This window comes from Anopheles funestus, chromosome 3RL (genome assembly GCF_943734845.2).
Source record: "Anopheles funestus chromosome 3RL, idAnoFuneDA-416_04, whole genome shotgun sequence".
NCBI classification, from domain to species: domain Eukaryota; kingdom Metazoa; phylum Arthropoda; class Insecta; order Diptera; family Culicidae; genus Anopheles; species Anopheles funestus.
The window spans coordinates 75,043,635-75,056,707 of NC_064599.1; the positions used below are offsets into that span (position 1 = coordinate 75,043,635).

Sequence of the window (13,073 nt, forward strand, 5' to 3'; positions counted from 1 at the left end):
CCCACACCGGCACATCGTGACAGCTGGCGGGAAATCTGGCAAAAATGCTACCGACCTCACAAAAGGCGGGCGTAGGATGTAAAGTTTATTTTTACCGTTGCTTCTTTCAAAAATTTAGAGAACATTTCTGCGAGCTGTTGTTATTCTTCAACAAAATCGAACACGAAGCGAAGCTGAAACTTTCAATCACATAATTGACTGTTGTTTACGAGCTTGGGTAAAGGCTATTTCTATTTCGGTGTAAATGGAGCTTTTTTTGCGTGTGCTTTTCATGGTAGTTGTCATCGGGTTTTGCTGGTGTTTGGGAAATTTATTGAATTTGACACCCGGGTAAACAGGCGGTGGGTTGTTCATACTACCGAAAGGATTTCTCGGAATCATGCATCGGTCAATAAATTACAGATTAGCGCTCCGCGTTAATGTGATTACGGCGTGGTTTGTGTGTGCATGTGTGCAAGGGACGGAGTTTTGGAATTTTGTGCCAGCGGTTTTCCCAGCGTGTCGATATTGATGATGGTGTAAATTTTCACATTTACTACGTTTGTGGGGTGTTTTGGAAGGATTATTTTCGATCCATTAGTGCCAATCGTGCAATGGTACCAACGCGGATTCGTTTATGTTGTGCTGGTGCATTCAACATAAAGTACGCTTTTCATTATGGAAGCCCTATTGGTTGGGTAAAGGAATAGTATTTTTCAGTAATAAAATGTATTCTGTATGTATATCTGGAAATTTTTTTTGTTTTGTTTTATATTAATAAAAGCCATCAATAAAAACAAAAGCTCAAAACACGAGCGTAAATTTTTAAACAAAAATTCTTTTTTATGTTTAGTTTACATACATTTAGGCGCATATAATGACCCGAATTTTTCATTATTTTTAGTTCTTTTTTGGAAGTTTGTTATTATTTAACAAAATTACTTTTTTTTGCTAAATTACTGCAACAAACTGCAACCTCCTTTTTTTATGGCACACTTACACCCAAAAACCCCCAACCTTCAATGCTATTTTGCAAATCTAATATTGGCACAAAATTCATTGCCATCCCGCAAGCAGCTATTAACGAGCAGCATGCATTTTTAGTGTAAACAATTTTCAATTTAAAACTTTACTCATAACAAATTACAAAACAAAAATCAGAAAGAGAACCTAGACAAAAGAACAGCATCAAAAGCAAAACCACTCGTTCATACAGCGGTGCTGGAAAGTAATCACAATTTAGCTGCTGTTACAAGCAGCTCCGCATGGAGATCCTCTGTTCAGAAAAAAAGGCGGAAGTGGAAGAGTCTCGCGGAAAAATGGGAAAAGTGCAGTTGCTCTCTCACCCTTGGATGCGGACGCGACGCCATCATGACGCGCTGGTGCTTCTGACGGGCGTTTTTTTATTTTTTCCTCACCCGAACGGGTTTTGCTCGAGTGGATGACAAAGTTGTCACGGAGAATTAGGCGCGCTCGTATACAGTTTACAAAACAACACAGTTTGGTGGTTTGTCATGTTTTTTTTTCTCCCCTTTTTCCACAATTTTTGCACCCTGCCCTGATTCCTCCTGCTGTTCGCTGGTAGTGCGTAGTGAAGAAGCATCCTCTACTATCTCTAACCATGCATCCAAAATACTAAACTGCTGGAAAATAGGATGCACCGCTAGTGATAACTTATCTCAACAGCAGCAGCAGCAGCGGTGGCTTGACTCGACGCAAATGCAATCAGTGACTGTTTCCAGTCGGTACGAGATGATGATGCACTTGCCAACACACACACACATACACACACTTCCCCGGTGCCATCGTCTTCGTCGACCGCTCCATCATCATGTCAGGCATTCTTCGTGGCAAACGTAAAAGGCAGCAGAGAGCGTAGGGCGCATTTGCTACACGTTCGTTTTGCTACTTCCCCCGGGGCCAAAAACACATGGTGATGCATTTTTCTTGCATACATATTTAAGCTCGTCTTTGGCTGCGAAACCATACTCACAGCATCATTTGCGCTAAACGGTGGACAAAACGAAGATGGTGTGCGTAACATTTGTCTTACGTCTGCACCGGTTTGGCTGGCTGGCAACGGCTTTTGACGAACGGTCGACCACCGGCGTCTAATATTCTGTAGTGATTTTTAACCACCACGATTCCACCACTGTCTACCATCAAGCCACGACCGAACCATCCCGATAAAACCTTCGCGATGATTTATGATGACATAATGTCCACTTATTGCAACAAAACTGCAGATGAGCCAATGGTCCAGAGCGTCGGGAAGAATGTATGCCAGTTCGTGCCACACTGATGGACATCCACTTGCATCGTTGCGAGCCCTTGCCTTTTCTAAACGGCTACGTTCCCTTGTGGGGAACATGATCGAGGCAAGCGATTAGGTTGATGGACTTTCAACAGAAACTAGCTACTCGGCGATTGCCGGCCCTGATGGGTAAGTTCGTTCGGGATAGGGCTTTAACACCCAGGAAATGCAAATGCGTTTTGCAAATACAATGGAATGATGGCTTATCACATTACTTGCATCTGAGCCACTGGGAAGGCAAAAGAACTTTCCATCACCTTCGTGTATATGTATTCGGGTGGATTATGCTGTCAGGAGGTTGTTTTAATTTTAACCTATACCCAAAATGGGGTATTATGATTATTATTATCATTTTTTTTATTTCAATTTTCAGATTTTTGCTTTTAAGAAAATGTGATAATTGTAATTATTATTTGATTATATGTGCTTAACTTACTCAAATCGGTTTAAATTAAATTCAAGAACTTGAAAAAGGAAAGGATTTTTTATTTTATTCTATCTAGTGATCTTCAAACTGAATGATAAAGAATGAGTGAATGAAGCCCTTCGTATGATCTCCACAAAGAGTTGTTAAAGCTCGGTTGTGATGTAACTCATTTACAGTGATTTAGATATATTGCGAGTTACATTTTTTATGAAAGAATCGTTTTACTCACGAATTTGCGGCGACCATTGACTCACTAATGAACGAGTTATATCATTCATGAGTCTGGGAATCAATTCACCTTAGTGAGTTATTATTCTCGTCACTAGTTCTATCGTTGAAAATATAATAATCTCACTTTAATATAATTTTCATGTTATCAACATGAGTTTGGAAAAAGTTTAATAAATTTTTTTTATCGCTACCTGCCCGTAATTGCAACGAACCACAGTTTGGAGCGTTATATTATGCACCGCTAGGCCAGATGCAACGTATCCTTATGTTTATATTGCTCATTCCGGCTCGTGGTACGCGAGTCAAACAGTCAACGCGTGCCATAACTTACCCAAACCGCTGCCCCTTTCCAAATGGGGCCTGATCCGCGCGTCCATTGATTGCGCTGCGGCATTCAGTCAGCAGTGGAAGAAGCACATTATCAAATGAGATTTTTTAATTTCATTAAAAGCATTTCCCATTACGGAGAATCCGTACAGCATGAGACGGCATGCGGTACATTTTGCTAGGATGTTCATTCCGTTTTTTTTTCGTTGTTGCAAATGTTTGAATTGCTACATATACATACTTTGGTGTCAGACTCGCGTAGTAGATAGTTATATTCGTTTTCGATGGGTTTCGTGTTGTTTTTCCTGTCGTGTGTAGGAAGGAATGCAGTACAACGCCGCCGAGGGTGCATTTATTTGGTGTATCTGCAATGGGCAAATCAGTCATGTGCAACATAAATTGTGTGTTGGTAGAACGCATCTAAGGATGGGTGGAATGCGTTGCAAAAAAAGTATGAAAATTTGCGGAAGGAATTTCGCAATAGCATTATGAAGTTTCGTGTTTGCATACCTTTCAGGCGTTATTTTTAATCCGATATGATTTCCTCGGAAATTTTGTGAATTCGTAGTGGCATTTGAATGTTAAACAATCACATCGAGACGAAAGAGCATTATGCAATATCTCATATTAATCAAACAAAAAAAAAAAAAATGGTTTCAATATTTATTTTTTAAATTATGTTTGTGAGTGTCGGAAGCAAAAATATAGTTCCCATATTGTAGTCTATAAATTAATTAATTCTCCCATCATCGACCTTCCCACACAAGATGCAATTAAACATACAACTTTTTCACACTTTCGTGCTGTTTAGACAGATGCTTAATTCACCGCTAATCTGACAATCATTAGCCCTTAATTTGGTTTGGTAATTAATTTCACCAACTCATGCACTTCTCCACTGAGATACGACTGAATCAGAACGATCGTAACAATGCGCTTCTCGGTAAGGACGCTGTACGGTAAGGGAAGTCATTTTTTATCTTTCTCTCGGGAAAACCCCTTCCCGCTCACACCTTTCTAGCAGCAAATCAACCGTAGGCTATCGCCGAAACCAACCTTCATTGCTAAACCGGCAAAAGACAATTACAATTTCCCATAAAACCTAATTAACCTCTTTTGGGAACTTTTGCGTTACTTGCGCGTCCACGTTCACTTTCTTGGAACAAATCTAATGGCGTGTGATTTGCTCTGGATATGTCTCGGGATTATCGTACGTAAAGCTAGTAACGATTGTCTTTACTATCACGGTTAGGAAGAATTCAAAAAGTGCGTTAGAATAATGTTTGAAACACAACTTGATGAAGTTTATTTCTATTCTGTGTGTTTAACAAATATTGACCAGTTTTGAAATAAATATATTTTTAAGCTAAGGTATAGAATTAAGCTTGAATAAAGATATTCCTTAAAATGGCTAATGAAATAATCCTAGCAAAGAAAAAAAATCCTACAATTTAAAGGTAAGGAAAATGGTTGACTTGAATTAAAAGCCCAACGAAAGTAACCTGACTAGAAATTCCCTCAAGAGTCGGCTTCCATTAAGAAACAGCGAGGGCGTACAGCAGAAGGCTTACCGTGAACTGCATCGACCAGAATCAAATTAAAAGTAATCTTGAAGGGAAAACTTTTTAATTTCTTTTTAATTATATCAATACCAACAGCAAAACGGGCAAAAGGTAGAGAAACGCACGTGGCATGAAATTCCCTGAGGTGACTTTTCTTTTGCTAAAGCGTTGGGGAAAAAAACAAAACTTTTCCATGATTGCCGCTCGGATTGGATTAGGCTTGAGATGGGGTTTTGTGATGCCCTTGCTATCGGTAGGGATCGTATAGTGTAGTACCAATAAAGTGAGTACCAAGCGAAAATGTACCGAAAGGTGTAGCAAACAATCTCGTGGTGCGTTTATTTTATTGCAGTTAAGATACCGTTTCGGACCTCTTAGGCAAACATTTGCTGTAGGGAGGCCGGTTTTTCCCGGAAGGTTCCAACCGGCACGCTTTTCTTCACGCAAAGTTTCGGAACAGCGGAACGTCGACAGGGCCGCTGACATTTAATTTCCGCCTAGAGAATGTGCTTTCCAACAAATTTGTACGGTTTCATTTGGCTAAGGAAGCGTAAGGCGCTAAAAGTTTTATGATTACCGGCGTTGGCCCTGAATGGTTGGCCCGGTGCCAGTTTCACCATGATACCGAACCGTGGTAAATACGCATAATGCATCGGGTTAAGTCGATTCGATAGTTCTGCACCGTTCTGTTGTAGCAAAAAATGCTTGACTTTTATTATTTTTTTGTTTTGAATGAGCAAAAACACCACTCGAGAAAGGATTGAAATTTGTAAAGTAAACACATTTTTCCGCCTTAAAAGTGTATGGATTTCCCGTTCTTTTTCACTATTGCTTTTTAATAGTAAGAAGATACTGTGTTACGAATCTTCGTTGGAAGGAGAAGTAAATTAATTTTTATTTCAATTTAATACTATCTCCAACCATAATATGAACCGAATGGAAAGAAGCTGAAAGATTTCTTTTTTTCCCCCTTCTACTTTCTCCTGCTAAATGCTGCTACTGAAGTGGGGCTGCAATTAGAAGTTTGGCAAAGTTTCAAATCCGGCCGCGGATTACCAAAAACACCATTGAGTATTTTGATTTGTTTGTGTTTCTGCTTCCTTTAAACAAAAAATTCCACAGTGCACTTGCTAATGCGCTCAAATGAAACTTTTATTTTCCGGGTGAGTTTGTGTTTTTTGAAACCCTTATATTCGCTTGGGTAAAAAAGGGAAGAGAAAACTAAATGATGAGATAAAATAGATTGGATTGAGATAGCTGTGGATTAAGCAGTAAACGCTACTTGTAATCGTAAACCTTAAAAGCGATCTGCAATGGAAAAGGAGTGCAAAATAAACATATCCTGTGAGAATTTCTCCTTTGGATGTGATCTTTGGATGAAGGAGTAGCTGTTATTGTTTGAAAAGATGTCCGAGATGTAATTACTTGTTGATGAAATTGTTCAAAATGTATGCTCTATTATTTCTTATTACAAAAGTTTTATAACTTTTTCTTACTGTTGTTGATTAGATATTTTTTCAATTATTTAGATTTGAACTGGACGTACAGCAATGTTACATTGATCAATTTACTAACTTTCTCATAATATATAAAATTGCGTCATACATTTTCAAAATGCAATAATAAAATGATTTATTAAATCTCAATAAAAACTTTACCACATAAGTCTGAAATTAATTTACAATTCGTAATTTTTTATTTACTTTTTTACCTTAAAATTAAACTGTTACATAGGTATGTAATGTAGGGGCGGAGCGGTGGTGTATGTTATAAACGGCGTCGATTCTACACTACAGAATCATATTCCATCCGGACCATGTCCCCCGTAGCAAGGACTGCCTATCCAGCTACGTGGTAAAAATAAGTCTTCATACGGTCGCTCTTAACAAACAAAACCAAATTGTTTTATGTAATGTGAAACGTGTTTTACCGTTTTTAAAAACAGTGCAAAACCAGGCGTTAAATCAGACATTTTAAAAACAATAATTTTTATTTATTTATTTATAATTAATTATTACGGCTTAGGCCGTATTGTCAGCCTCTGAAGCTGAATAAGTACATTTTTCACAAGGCTTTTCCTCCTTGTATTTTACCTTATCCCGGGCATACTCGGTTGTGATAGTGCGTGATAGTGATAAAAACAATAATTACTATTGGAATTATCATTCATATCGACAGTTACTGGTACTCCTTTAAACTTGCTTTTATACCTTGAATATTAAAGTTAAAAACTTTTTCTACAATTTTTTTGCACTTCCATTACACCAAAAATATCAATCGGCCGGTCCAAATGAATAAAAAAATACATCAAAAATAATCAACAAAGTGCAAACGCCACGATTATCTGTAATTATTTCAATTAGGGTGACTGTATTATTATCTGCCATACGACAAAAAAGGACTGCATTTTTCGTTAATTAAATTAACAACTTTTCTTCACGCAAGAAACATTTACACACAGTGAAAAAAACTACACATCATCAAAAGAGCGTAAAATCACAAGTGCCACGCCTGGCAAGGTAGCAAGGAGCGCCACAATGGCTTAATTGTCACCGAGTGTAGCAATTAGAGGCTGTGCACCAAATGACGATCGACGACGATGCGAATATTAATAATCCATTTTATCATTCCCGAGCCCACTGCCACACGGGTTCCACTTAAAGCAATTAAGGCTAAACATGGGCTTTCCATGTCGAACTGGCGAGACGAAGGAATTTGTGAATGGTACACTGGTATGGAACGTAAAAAAAAGAAATAGGACACACGATCGGAAAAAGGGAGCATGAAATAGATTGTTTTTTTTTTCTTTCTTCGATTGTTTTTCTTCCCATTCAATACTTTTCGCACTTCATTTGGGAAGGGCAACCGGTGGCCGCCTGCTGTCATTGGTAACATGATCTCTTACTTCATTGATAACTTGATATGGAGCTGTCATGTAGGGCGTCGCTTGTTCGCGCCATCATTCGCGATCGTTTCTTTTTGTCTTGCGGAGCGTCGATGTGATCGATGGCTGGCAAATCAGTCCTTTGGGTTTGTTTTTTTTCGCCCTTTCTTTCGTAAGTGATGAGTTGATACATGTTACACTACAAAAAAAGCTGTTTGTGCAACGTATTACATATCTCGTGCATTCGAAAGAGCTAACCAATTGTAACACAGAGTAACACGACGTAAAGACCATACCGAGCACAAATCGAATGACCACACATCATCATTCGGGAACTAATTGAGCTCAACTAACTTTAGCATCCTCTTTATCTCAGTCATGTATGCACGTACAGAAAGAAAAGGGGATTAAATCGCACATAACTTCCGGGAACCATCCTCGTGCCGGATAGAATCATAACTTATGCGCTGCATACACCCGTACCGGGTTGCCAGACAGTTTATTATCCAATTACTGGTCGATCTATGTGTGTGTATGTGTGGGGCGCTGAAAAGTTGTACACACAAACTATCCCAGCTTTAGCACGATCGGATGCTGGAATGGATTTTTCCCCATTTTTTGTGTTGCCTTTCCTCAGCCTTTGTGTTACGGGAGGGAAAGTGAGACCAATTTTGTAGCATCGAGCACACAACTGACCCACTGAAAACTGGGGTGGTACAGTTCAGCTTTTGCTGTTGTTTTGTTGTCGAAACTAATGCACAAACCATCGTTGGGCATTATTTTTACCACCAGCAACTACTACCAGCGCAGCGCATGAATTATTATTGCATAAGCCTTTTGTAAGGCCACTATTAGATTTTCATTCCAATTTTGTTGTTCCATCCTGGCGGTGAATCGTTGTGCATATTTTTCCCACCTGACGCTGGACACGTTCTAAATGCGGGCGATCGAAAAGCGAAGAAAAAAAACTCCATACGAAATCACAAAACTAAAGTAATTAAAACTATTTACCCACTGCTCGATTTGGTGTTGGTTTTTGGCTAAACGTTTGCTCCTTTTTCCTTTCACAGGTGTTGGTGGTTGAAATGTGTGTGTAGGGTGGCGCATAACACGCCAGTTTGCTGTTTTTATCGTCACCGTTTGCAAGTTCGCCACTCCACTGCTCTGAGCAGCAGATGAGCACCGATAGTTCGATTATGGATGGGAAAATTACTTCCATAAATTTGTTGGTGAATTGTGTGGGAATGACTTCTCGGCTAAAAAGTTTTGCTTCAACGTCAGCCGAGTGTATTTATCTGTTGGTAAATAAACGGGTATGAAAGTTTTCAGTAGCGGACTCGGCGTACTTTATTGGGAATTCCGGGGGATGAGTTGGATTGTTTTGTTGTGTTCCGTTATTGTTTATGTTAAAAGTGTACCAAGAACCGACACAATCATTATAAATAAATGCCTTTCTTTATAGAATACCCTTTTTGAAACAAAATGAGATTGAACACTAGAACTACCAAGCGTTTTAAGCGTTTTTCGTTCGTGGTTAATTTTAAAACAATTTCGAAGAGTTGGAGTATATTTTATTTTTTATTGGAGATCGTATTTCAGAGTATATATGTAAAGCTTATGTTTCAATTACCTTAGGATTGTTTAACCCCAAAAAAATAACGTGATGAAAATGAAGCGTTCCAGTCATAAGCACTGGTTCGCTAGTTCTAGTGTTAATATGTTATTTTTGTTAGGGCAAATATCATACCTTGAAAATATTAGATCTAGTTTTAAGAAGAATTATTTTCTCCCTAAATTATGCAATTCACATTACAACATGACGGTAATTCTTAATAGTATGTCAATAATTGTCACTTGTATAAACATGCACAACAAACATCATTTCTTTAATGTTAGATTGTATAAATTCATGTAAAATTGAATTATTTTTTTTTATTGGAGCAAATATCATACCATGAAACCATATCATACCATAAAACTGGTTTTAAGAAGTATTATTTACTCCTTAAAGTATGCAATTCGCATTAGAACATGATTTTTTTTTTGGCTGTTCGTATGTACATATTTAAAGAAAGCAAAATTAATATCCTTTTATCATTAGCAGTAAGCCGTCCCTTATGAATAAAAAAAACTAAATATCCCTTTATCGTTCTTTTTCATTACAGAAACTCTCTAAAACCACCTTAACTTGAATGCACAAATAATGCAAACAATTGAAAGTTAATTTTCCTGCACAAAAGGGCACACACACATTTTACAAGGATTTTACCTTTCACTTCAACTCTACTAAGCTCTGCAACAAAAGGACATAAAAGTAACATCAAAGTGCTACAATAATGGGGGCCGTTGCTAAACTGTTGCTGCTGTGCGTTTGCCTAGCAAAAGGTAAGTGAACCAATTTTTAAGTCAACCTTTTTTTTCGGTCCCCAAAATTGCTTTCACCTTCAGAAACAGGTCACGAGATCTGGTAATGCAAATTCGTTTAAAGGTCACCAGAAACAGTATTTTACGGTATAGGCTCTTTCACAGTTTTGCTACTTAAAAAGAGTTACTATGGCTCGGGAAGCCTGAAGTCTGACCTGTGCAAAACCCCGCACCAAGAGGCACACGCGGAATCACTTTTGTTTTCGTCACGCCATAAAATACCGCAAATTAACGCCCTAATCAGTGATTAATTATTGCCAAACTCACGAAGCATGGGTTGCGGTAGTCATTTGTAAATGCCACCAACTTCAACCCCTTTTGTTGTTGCGGAGAAATACGTTTGCAATCGTGATGTATGTTGTCCTTGCGTGACGTATTCCAGAACTAAACTTCAACGTTTCGACGAGATTTCCCGGACGATTCCCCTTTCGCGAGAGGGAACTTTGCTTTACCTCGTCCCGAGTTATATTTAGGACTTTCGATGTGTGTTGCAGCGACACATTTATTTGTGTGCCGGCAAGTCAACTTTGTCTCCCCTCGTGGAAAGAATAAACGCAACACCGAAAAAAACATCCTTTAAATGGTCGAACAATTACAGGCACGCAAATATATTTCAAGCACAAAGTAAAGCCAATGCTTGTCACGCCACCCAAACTGCATCAAGATGGTCGTGATCGTCCACTTTCCTGCCCGTTCAAGTTTGTGTGTGTGTGTGTTTGTAATTCCATACACACAACATGTCTCATGCTTCGCATTTTCTTTCCCATTATTCCTACTAACCACCAAACCAAACCACACCGCCAGGATGGAAGGCACGAAGGCGTGCTGTAAAAGTTGTTTTAGGTCAGCATTGGGCCGGGTATGAGCCGCCCAAGAAATGGTTATGTTTATGCAAATGTCATTACACCACCGGAAGCCCAAGGTCCAGAAGGTATGACCGTGCCATGCCGGGAAACGAGGGGCGGAGGCAAAAGAAAAAAAAACACCCATGCCGGAGGAAAAGCTTCGGTCGGTGGGAAAACTTTAATGAAAAGTGCCATCTAACCTACAAAATAATTTTCTTCGCTTCACTTTGCGGTTCGCTTTGGTCGTATTTCTTTGTCCCGGTTACGAAGCGAAGGAAGACTTCTTGGGATCGTTCTCAAGAAAGCCGTCCCCCTCCCCCTATTTTTGCAGCTACACCAAGTCGGAACCCCAAGAGTGGTAACTTTATGACCTCCAGAGGTTAACAGCGCCATAAGTGGCATTCGAATCGACTAGTGCAGACACACTATCGGAAGGCACAAACAGACAAAAAGTTGGCCACAGGGAAACGATGGAGACGCAATATACCACCACAATAAACGCAACCAGGGTTCGAAAATGAACGACATACTGCATTCGCTCGTATGCGTTTTGGAGCTACCGGAGAAGTTATGGGCGAGGGCCGAATGTTGGGTAAATAATCGCACCAGAATGATTGGGACGGCAAGTGGATGGAGTCAGGAGGCGAATAAAATAATGTCACGGACGTGCTGTTTTCATGATAAGAGAATAGTTCGGCATGAGTTGAGGGAAGTTTAATAGATCAATTTGTTTCTTACAGACCTTCGCTCTTACTTCTATTTTTAATGAATTATTCACTGTAAGGCAGCATACATTTAGTAGTTAATAATATTTTAAAATTGTCTATAATTTATTACATTAAATTACTTTATCAAATCTTCAATTTTTTTTTTTATTTTATTCAATTTTATAATAAAAACGGTTTTCTTTTTCCTACTGAAATCCAGTGAAGTGAGTACTGAAAGGTCGTGGATATTTTTACGATCCTCCTAGAAGCAATCCACTTTGTGTGCCGTTGCTTGCCCTACCGGGAGTGACCCCGGGAATGGGGCAAAAACTCGGCAGCTTCGATAATAGGATAGTAATGGTCGGACCGGTATCCGGTAGCAGGTGTATCTACTTTGTAGCCAATTTCCGATAACAGCATTAGTGCTTCGGGTTACAATCCAATCCTAAAAGTCGACGTTCGATCGATGAAAGATACCTCAGCCCGGTGTGACAAAAGGCTGCAAGTGAAGTTTTACTTTCTTTCTTCTCTTTTTTGTTTTTTTTACTGAACATTTCCATCACCATGGAAAATGCTTACATACACGCACACAACACACCGGAAGCAAGTGTGTTTGTAGTTATGGTCCTTTCGTGTGTTTTTTTTTCTCCATCCGTTGTCCTCAGACCTAGCATTGGGAAGGTATTGCCTACCTTTCAGGGGCGCACTCAGGCAAAAGTAGGGATGTACCATTCGCACCCCGAAACCGACATCCGGTAATAAAATACCTGTGTATGTGTGTACCATTGATACAAATTTACATAAATTCCCATTTTCCAAACGGCACGCCTACCGTATGCGACTCCTTCACGAGGTTTGTACGAGGTTGGTATCGATGGAAGGATCGGTTTTTGGGTGGCGTGTTGATTATACTGGGTCTCCGAAGTGTTCCTTCCTTGCGTCCGGGTGCGGGAGAGCATGGTTTGTTTCATAGCAAAAGTACACTCTACGAAAGCCTCTGCACGTATGTGCTCTTAGACGAAGTACCGGCAATTATCGACTTTTGCCAGCTTTGTCTGTCTGTCGGAAGCGAAAAGTCTCACCCGGGGAATGCTTTTTCTCTCTCCCCCCAGTTTGGAAAAGTTTTGTTTACCATCGTTCGGTTTTACCGTTGGCTACGGCGTTTTGTTTTTTTTATTTGATCGGTCTGTGTTTATAGAAGACACCGAACGGTAGTTGAGTAGGTGGTTGGTTTTTGCCCCTTATACTTCGTCTAGTATTCGGACATTCTTATCTTTCCCGTTACACTATGTTTTCTTTTTTGTACCTCTTTCTCAAGCCAAAAAGCAAAACTACGTGACACGAGTCGTACAAGCCCGTGGGGAAGTAATTTG

At 39.4% G+C, this 13,073-nt stretch overlaps 1 protein-coding gene across 5 annotated transcripts in view; it reads left to right on the forward strand.

Annotated features, from left to right (window-relative positions):
* Nucleotides 1-13,073, forward strand: part of LOC125766958 (proteoglycan 4) — a 141,359-nt gene that overhangs the window by 102,936 nt on the left and 25,350 nt on the right. For all 5 annotated transcript variants that reach the window (XM_049433091.1, XM_049433090.1, XM_049433092.1 and 2 more), the window contains one exon: nucleotides 9,890-10,109. In XM_049433091.1, the coding sequence (XP_049289048.1) occupies nucleotides 10,061-10,109 (49 nt within the window). In that variant the 5' untranslated portion in view covers nucleotides 9,890-10,060. The remainder of the gene's footprint in view (nucleotides 1-9,889; nucleotides 10,110-13,073) is intronic.